The sequence below is a fragment of the Propithecus coquereli genome, unplaced genomic scaffold (assembly GCF_000956105.1).
Source record: "Propithecus coquereli isolate 6110/MARCELLA unplaced genomic scaffold, Pcoq_1.0 Scaffold9, whole genome shotgun sequence".
In the NCBI taxonomy this organism is placed as follows: domain Eukaryota; kingdom Metazoa; phylum Chordata; class Mammalia; order Primates; family Indriidae; genus Propithecus; species Propithecus coquereli.
Window position 1 is genome coordinate 8,647,763 of NW_012155284.1, and position 8,848 is coordinate 8,656,610.

Here is an 8,848-nt window from a genome sequence, read left to right on the forward strand (position 1 = left end):
AGGGCATCTTACTTATACACTTGCCAGAGTTATTTTATTTTATTTTTCCAAAATAACCAGTCATAATAACTAAGAAGTACACACATAAAAGCACAAAAGTAAGAGATCTAATACATCACAATCAGTCAAATGAGAAAACACAGTATCGTCTAAGTAAACGCCAAAGGACCCTTGATAAAACTTAACACAGACACAGATAAACCTCTGGAAGAATATATATTAAAATGTCAACAGTGTTTGTTAATTCATGATAGTTTCAATTCTTTCTTTGCATATTTCTAATTTTTTATAATAAATAAGCATACAAAATATAACACGTATATGAATAAGAAAAAATATCAAGGGTTTATAAACCAAAATATAGTAAACTGGGAGAAACTAGAAGTACATATTTATCAAACCTCTAATGATAGAAGGGCAGAGAGAGTAGGCCCTTCCACAAGATACAGAAACAAGTTGCAGTATAGTTTTTGTGTCTGCTCTGTAGGCATATCACTCATTTGGTAGAATTTGGCTTAAGACTTGTTTTCATTATAATATATCCCTACTGATCTCTTACTGGAGAGGCCAAATGGCCAGATTGGCATAAGTCAGTTTATGATAATATCGACAAAAAATGTTAAGTGAAAAAAATAAGACACAACCCATATATAGTAAGAGTCAGTTAAATATATTTCATGTATTTTGTCTAAGATACTATCATTTATAGTATGCATTTTATATTCCACTAAAAAAGAAACAAATGCCAATTATGATGTAATGTTTATTTACCTAGAATTTCATTTTATACTTATCAAAAGACTTCTTCTAAATTCATTTATATAGAGTTTTTTTTTTAGATTAGGTCTCATTCTGTCATTCAGGCTGGAATAGAGTGGCATGATCATAGCTCACTGTCTCCTTAAACTCCTGGGGTCAAGGGATCCTCCCACCTCAGCCTCCCACCTAGTTGGGACTATAGGCACGTACCACCACACTTGGCTATTTTTTTAAGCTTTTTGTAGAGATGGGGGTCTCACTATGTTGCATAGGCGGCCTCAAGGGATCCTCCACCTCAGCCTCCCAAAGTGCTGGGATTACAGGTATGAGCCACCACACTTGGCGTACACACAGATTTTTTCATGTATCATGCTGCTGTTTTCATGACTTTCTTTGTACACAGTAACTTGGCCTTTTAATGCCAAGTCACGACGAAATAATTTTGAAAGCAATTAATTTATGTAGTACCTTCGAGGCATACAAGTAAACTGATGTGAAAGCAATATGAACCACTATGAACAAAGTCACACATGTATAGGTAATGACATCTGCCAAGAGGCACAGTGAATGTAAGAGCATCTCAATTTCAGCGATGCTAAAATGAGAAAAAAATACCTTACAATTGATAAAATATTAATATTTTAATATAATAATATTTTCTTTGGGGTTGAGATTGTGACTTGTTTTTCTTAATAGTTTTCTGTACTTTCCATTTTACTCTAATCAGTATGTTTTTTAATAATTAGAAAAACTTTTTTTGCTTTTATTTGGTTCCTTTAAGTCTCTTTTCTCCTTAGGCAGTGTATGTTGGCTCTTCCCCTAGTCTAGTCATAATCTAGTAGGTCTGTGTTCAAAATAGCTACAATTAGGATGTTGTCAACTGCAAGGTTTTCTATCATGATGAAGTCTGTGGATTTGTCTGTTTGGAGGAAAGGGAACAGGATGGAAGGAGTATAGCTAAGGAGGAGGAAGGCACGAAAAAACAACAGTAAGACTTAGGAGTACTTTACAATTTAGCCTTGGACCAGTCTTTTTTTATCTTTAATTATGGCCGGGCTGAGCCCAACTCTCTGCAGACACATTTTATAGCCTGCAAATCACAACCTAGAGAGAACACCATAGACCATTGAGTAACCCAAGAGGCAGCTTTTTTATTATTCTGAGACCCATTTATTTTATGATTTTGTCTTCCTCCAGAGAATAGAGTAGTATGTGTACTGTGTGGGAGGGAGGTGGGGAAGGAGGGTAGGCACTCTAGCTGGGTAGTGAAGTGTGGGAAGTAGATGAATGTATTTTCATCCATTGAGGATTCTGATTAAATTTGTTCCAGTTCCTTGATATTTCCTTTCTAAACCGCAGTTCCCTTACTCATCCATGCCCACCCGACCAGGCCCAGCTTCCACCAACACAGTTCCTTCCCAAGGAAGGCAGTTTTGCCTGAAATCAGAAGGCAGGAGGAAAGATGAAACCAGCTGCCATTTTATGTGTGCAGTTACAACCAGCAACTGAGAAACAGAATCCTCCCTCAACCCAGAAGGCCTATCTGACTAGGAATCTTCTTTGGGCATTTCTGTCCCCCAATCTCTTCCCACTTCTGTATATGTTCCAGAACTTTCCCCTCTGAAGTCCCATTTCATACTTTTAGCCAAAACAATTATCACCAAACCTTCCCCCAAAAAGACACACAGAAAAATTCTTCACTGTTATCAGGATATTATCATAATGTGTTCAAAAATAACTCATATGAGTGAACTGAGTGTTTCTAAGTCCAGAAATTAAACAGTTAAAAAAAATTACTGAAGGAAACATAATTAAAACCCAGACTTTGAAAACAGGAGCTGACCAGTTTTAAAAGGCTCCATGCAAATACTTGAACTAGACAGTTATGCTCAGTGTGTTGTCCTTAAAAAGCCTTAACTCAGTAGCAAGCAAAACATTTCTTCCCACTCCAGTCACACGGTTCTGAGTTAAGAAAGGGCCACTTGGACCTGAAGCCCAACACTTAGCAACTTACATAAAGAGGTACTTCGCTGCAGCTCAACTCCATGGCTTCCGCATCTGCAATGAAAATAATAAACAAGAGCAGTCACTGCAGGAGTCCCCAAGTGACACGCCAGCAGAGCTCTGCATCCCACCCTGACATTATCAGCATTGTGGAGATAGGGGTCAAGGAGTAACCTCTAATTAGACAGGAAAACTTCAGAGACAAAATTATAAAACAAAGACATGAGATGTTACCTACATAAAATATCCTCCCCCAGAAAAGCAGTGTGATGAACCTTCAAAAAATTAAACATAGAATTACCATATGATTCAGCAATTCTACTTCCAGGTTTATACCCAAAAGAATTAAAACCAGGTACTCGAATAGATATCTGTACACCCAAGTTCATAGCAGCATTATTCACAACAGCCAAAAGGTGGAAACAACCAAATGTTCATCGATAGATGAACAGATAATCAAAATGTGGTATATACATGAAATGGAATATTATTCAGCCTTGAAAAGGAATGAAATGGCACATGCTACATCACAGATGAGCCTTAAAAACACTATGCTAAGTGAAATACACCAGTCACGAAAGGACATGAAGCTGTATGATTCTACTTATATGAGATACCTAGATAGTCACGTTCATAGAAGAGAAAGTAGAACAGAGGTTACCAGAAGCTGGGGATTGAAGGGAATGTGGAGTTAGTATTTAATGGGTACAGAGTTTCAGTTTGGGAAGATAAAAAAAAGTGCTGAAGGTGGTGATGGTTGCACAACAATATGAATGTACTTAATACCACTGAGTTGTACACTCAGAAAATGGTTCAAATAGTAAACCCTATATATATATTATCACAATAAAAAAACATAGAAAGTTAATTATAGTACATGTAGTATCTACATGAGGCAAAATAAAAATTTGAATTTGAAAAAAAATCCCCTCCACCCTTATTCTTTCACATTAGTTCACACACACGGAAAACCTGTTACCCCTGACATTATCCCACTTACCACTCCCAGAATAGGAATAATTCAGAACTCCAAGAAGGTCAACATAAGCATGTTGAAAATTTCACCTTAAGTGTTTGGCTTACAGGCTATTCAAAAGCCAGAATCCGATTTTGGCCAGATGAGGCAGAAGACCACAGTGACAAGGTAGTTCTGTGGCCTCTCTCGCACAGAGGGCCAGAGATTGCAGCCACATGATCACGGTGGGGGGATGCAGTCCACTGTCAAGCTAACGAAACTCTCTGCCAGTTGCACGCACCTAGATCTGCCTCTGGGTGTGTCTTCCCCTATAAAAATAGCACTCAGAAGTATCCATCGACAGTTGGATGGATAAATAAACAATATTCCACTGTACAAATATGTATATATACTGAAATATTACTCAGCTTTAAAAAAGAATAAAATTCTGACACATGCTGCAACATGGATAAGCCTCGACAACATCATGCTAAGTGAAATAAGCCAGACAGAAAGGACAAATACTGTATGATTCCAGTTACATGAGGAACCTAGAGCAGTCAAACTCACAGAAGCAGAAAGTGGAACGGTGGTTGCCGGGGTGGGAAGAGGGGAGGTGGGGACTTACTCTTTGTTGGATACAGAGTTTCAGTTCTGCAAGATGAAAGTGTCCTGGAGATGGATGGCGGTGATGGTTTCACAACAATGTGAATGGACTTAACATTACTGATCTATACACTTAAAAATGGTTAAGAGAGTAAATTTTATGCATATTTTTCCACAATTAAAAATGAAAAATAGCCAGGCACAGTGGCTCACACCTGTAATTCTAGAACTTTGGGAGGCCAAGGCAGGAGGATTCCTTGAGGTAAGGAGTTTGAGACCAGCCTGAGCAAGAGTGAGATCCTGTCTCTACAAAAAAAATTGTAAAAGTTAGCTGGGTATGGTGGTGCACACCTGTAGTCCCAGGTACTTGGGAAGCTGAGGCAGGAGCATCGCTTGAGCCCAGTAGCTGGAGGTTGCAGTGAGCTATGATGACGCCACTGCACTCTAGCCCAGATAACAGGTGAGACCCTGTCTCAATTTAAAAAAACAGACCCAGCATCACTCATTGTACACCAACAATGAGCCAGGCATTACACAAAGATGACCAGAAAGTGGTCCAGCCCTCAAAGAGCTCCCAAGTGAACAAATGAAAGCTAAAGATGGGAGGAAGACAGTGAAGAGCAGCTGCCTGAGATTTCTGAATGGAACACAGAAGGAGACTCACTGGTCCCCCCACTTTTAGCCCCTCCCCCTGCACACCCGAGGCTGGGGACCCACTCCTCAGGCCCAGCCAGGCTCTGGTTCCCAAGCCACAGCCCCACTGCAGTACTTCGGGGACATCTCTTAAGAAGACAGGCATACAGCAAGCTGAATTGTGACATTTAGTACAGTAATCCCCAAGGATGTACTTGGCAAGAAAGAGAATATAAAAAGTTCTATTTTTATGTTTTTATAAAAGGATTTAAATTAAGTTTTACTGATACTTCATGCACATACTGGCAGTAGCACCTTCGTAGGTCACAAGTTACACTCGTTGAGTCATCTTGGGTGATGACCAAGGGTCCAACAAGCTGGAGGTTTGACAACCGGGCCCTTCTCAGCCCTAGTTTTCAAAATATTATGTCCTGTGGCAGTTTATGTGGGCCCACTTACATAGACTCATAGATTATCATCATCAATATTTAATGAAACTAACTTTACAAACGGACCAATGGCTTAAAGAGTCTGGGAAAGAAACTTCAGATTAAAGATGACACTAACAACACAAATATGACAGAACCGAGACTCCCATTCCTAATATGAATTGTTCACAAGTCACACTATGAAATGAAAATAATGACCAACTCAAGAACACCAAGTCAATATTCTCAAAGTTCTAAATTATCAAGAAGACATTTAAAATATGAATTTCTATTCACTAGCATATGCCATGACCTCAGGATATTAACAGTTTGTCATCTGTGTTTATAGTCATGTCATACACAATTCCAGTCTCTTACAAAATTTCCTTAACTTGATAAAATTAGAAGACTCTTTCAAGATTTCCACTAAATAGCAAGAGAAATGTATTACTATAGTAAATGCAGTGGTTAAAAAAAATAGCTGAAATAATAGAGAGATATAAAGCAACAAACTAAAATGCATTCTGTTACGAGTAAAACTGTTGAAAACTACTGAATATTTTAAGAAACAAGTCTATTGGAATGAATTAAATTGTGCAGGAAGTTTGCTATACACCTCGATAAAAGTCCAAATGTTTTTCACAACTCAGCTTGCAGTGTTTGCTAGATTTTGTCTGACAATAAAATACACAAAAACTACCATTTTGGGTGAGAATATGGAGATACATTCCAAAGAATAAATTACTTCTTTAATTAAAAAAACACTGTCCTGTAGGTGAACTGTTCAAGTACAATCACTGATAAGGTATTTGCTCTAATAAGTTTAAAAAGCACCACACAAGAGATTCATTCACTTTGCCATTCGTGGGCAAGTTATTGCAACGAAGAACTTGAAAACGAAGCACACAGAGTTCTACAGCACATTAATCAATCAACCTGGTTAATTTTATAGAAATAAGAACTTTAATATGGTCAAATCATTATAATTTCTGTAATGAGATAGGAAGTAAATATGAAAATCTTTGCCATATTGAAGTGTGTTGGTTATATTGTAGCAAAGTACTTTAAAAAGTTGTCAAACTGAAACATATACTATATAATTTTCTCTTATAAAAATAAAAGTGTTATAAATTTGCTGGGGTTTCTGAGATGAAAAGTAGTTGTTTATAGATTTTTTTAAGTAATAAATATGTATTTTTTTCAAATAATTAGCCTGTTCCTTCAAGAAAGGGGTGATATTTTAATAAGTGAAAAAGAAAATCCATTTCTAAAGAAACAGGCTATTAATAGATAATACATGCCACAGCAAGAACATTTTGAAAGACTATTTGTACATTTTCATCGTTCTGCGATTTTATAGTAAAATTTAAAGTTTGCCACCTATGGAAAGCCCTCACATCTGTATTCTATAAATTTTTGGAAAAAGAGCTAACTTATTTTTTAAATCTTTCAAAGGGAGTATACCATGAGTTTTATATTTTTTAAAATGCAACAACTCCTGATTAGTTTGCAGAAGGACTAATAGACATCAGGGAAGATGAAGATTTATTTACTATAATAGCTACAACTAAGCAAGAAATCTTTGCATAAGGGGTGTGTAGGACTGAAACACAAGCCTCTCATTTGTAAGTGCAGCCAACAATGTACTTCTTCTATTAGAAGCTATGTGTCATAGTGAGATCTCTTTTCCAGCTATGACACTTTAAAACCAATTTCAAGGTAAACAGTAATTAGAGCCAGATTTTCAAACTGAAGTGTTGCAAAATATTAAAAGTATTAAACCAGGGCTTTCAAAAATAATGGCATAGACGCATCATATTACTTTCACCGACATGTTATATATTGATGATTTTGCTGAGAAAAGAACTTTTAACAGAAAATTTTTATTATGTTTAATCTTTATAGCTTTTAAAAGTTTTGTGTGTCTTAGAATAAACATTGTTACAGTAGTATGATTTATAAATAAATACATTAAATAAGATACATGCTAACTTTTTTTTTTAACTTAATAAGGGCACATGACAACATCATGAAGATTGGCTGCTAAAAAGTAAGCTTTTCCCTACTTGTCAGGCTGTACGTACTTATCCAGTAGTTTTCCTTCGGGCTTAATGGAATTAGGCACAACCTGTTGAGTGTGGTGAGCTCACAGGGGCCTGTGTAGTTCTGTATTTACACTGAGAAGGCCCATGTGAGCTGGACCACTGTGCAAAATCCAACATCACGCAGCTTCGTGGAGGAGCCAGTTCCTCCGCACTTTCCACTTTTCAGTCAATGTGAGGCCAACTGCATCAAAGGCCTGCCTCAAATTTGGATTATACCATGATCTCAGTGAAAAGGTGAAACATCAAGGGCTAGAAAACATGTTATCTATGTTTCACCTTGTATTTGATAACTCATATTTCATTATTCCTGCCTACTCTACCTTTTGCCATTTTCACTACAAAAATTTAAAAACCATTTTGAGCAGTAATTATTTCGTTTTTCGGAGAAACCACTTTTCACTATTTGATAAAAATAAACTAAAACTGAAGTCCCCGGGGTTTCAACTTCAGTCCCAACCCATCTAAAACTCCTGTCAGAATTTCCTAGATGAATTGTAGAGAAAAGAATTAGGGGCAAGTATACCCTTGATAAAACCATCAAACTTCAAACTGAAATATATTTTAAAATTTTATATTCTCATTTGGATTTTCTCAAAACTATCAATGATTCCTCTTGCACAGTAAAGAGTAGTTAAATTCTGTGCTCACTTGCTGAGCTATGTGGCTAAACCATGCCGTGCCTCCTTTTACATCAAATTTAATAATAAAACAAGTTTGTATTTGCTAGGCAAGTTCCAACTCATTAAGTTCTTCATGTGGTGTAGGTTTTCATTATATAAATGCCATGCTCTATACTTCCTTTTATTTCCTGAAGCTTGAGTTCTCCATGTGCAATTTCTAAATTTTTCGCATTCAAGTACTTTTAAAAAAAAATTGTACTACATTTTCCAAAAATGTTTCTTGGGAAAGGCAAGCCAAAGTATTTCCAAAGTCTTACTGGCAGACACCAGGGAATGATTTGGGGCCTTAGAACACAGCCACAATGCTATTAAAAGAACATGAAGATACAAAAGATATATTTTAGACTTATGGGGAATACATATCATCCTAATATCTTTGATTGCTAGTTAACTCTACAGAAAAGTATTAGACCATTTAAACAGGCTAAAAAAATTTTTTTAATTAAAAAGGAAAGTAAATATACCATTCAACTTACATAGAAAAAAATCAGTTGACTTTATGAAATTCTGGATCTCTCATGTTTCTGCATCTAAATAAAATATTCTAAAACAGAATGAACATAAAACTTATGACTTTAATTTTGTCTTTGAACATGCTTATATGCCTTTTACAAAACCAATTAACAGGTAACGGTCAGGCACTGTGCTATATATTCTACAAACATGATCCTCACAGCA

At 36.4% G+C, this 8,848-nt stretch overlaps 1 protein-coding gene across 1 annotated transcript in view; it reads right to left on the reverse strand.

Annotated features, from left to right (window-relative positions):
- Positions 1–8,848, reverse strand: part of ARHGEF28 (Rho guanine nucleotide exchange factor (GEF) 28) — a 310,356-nt gene that overhangs the window by 255,577 nt on the left and 45,931 nt on the right. Inside the window, exon 2 of the mRNA XM_012664526.1 lies at positions 2,774–2,817. Within this exon, the coding sequence (XP_012519980.1) occupies positions 2,774–2,806 (33 nt within the window). The 5' untranslated portion in view covers positions 2,807–2,817. The remainder of the gene's footprint in view (positions 1–2,773; positions 2,818–8,848) is intronic.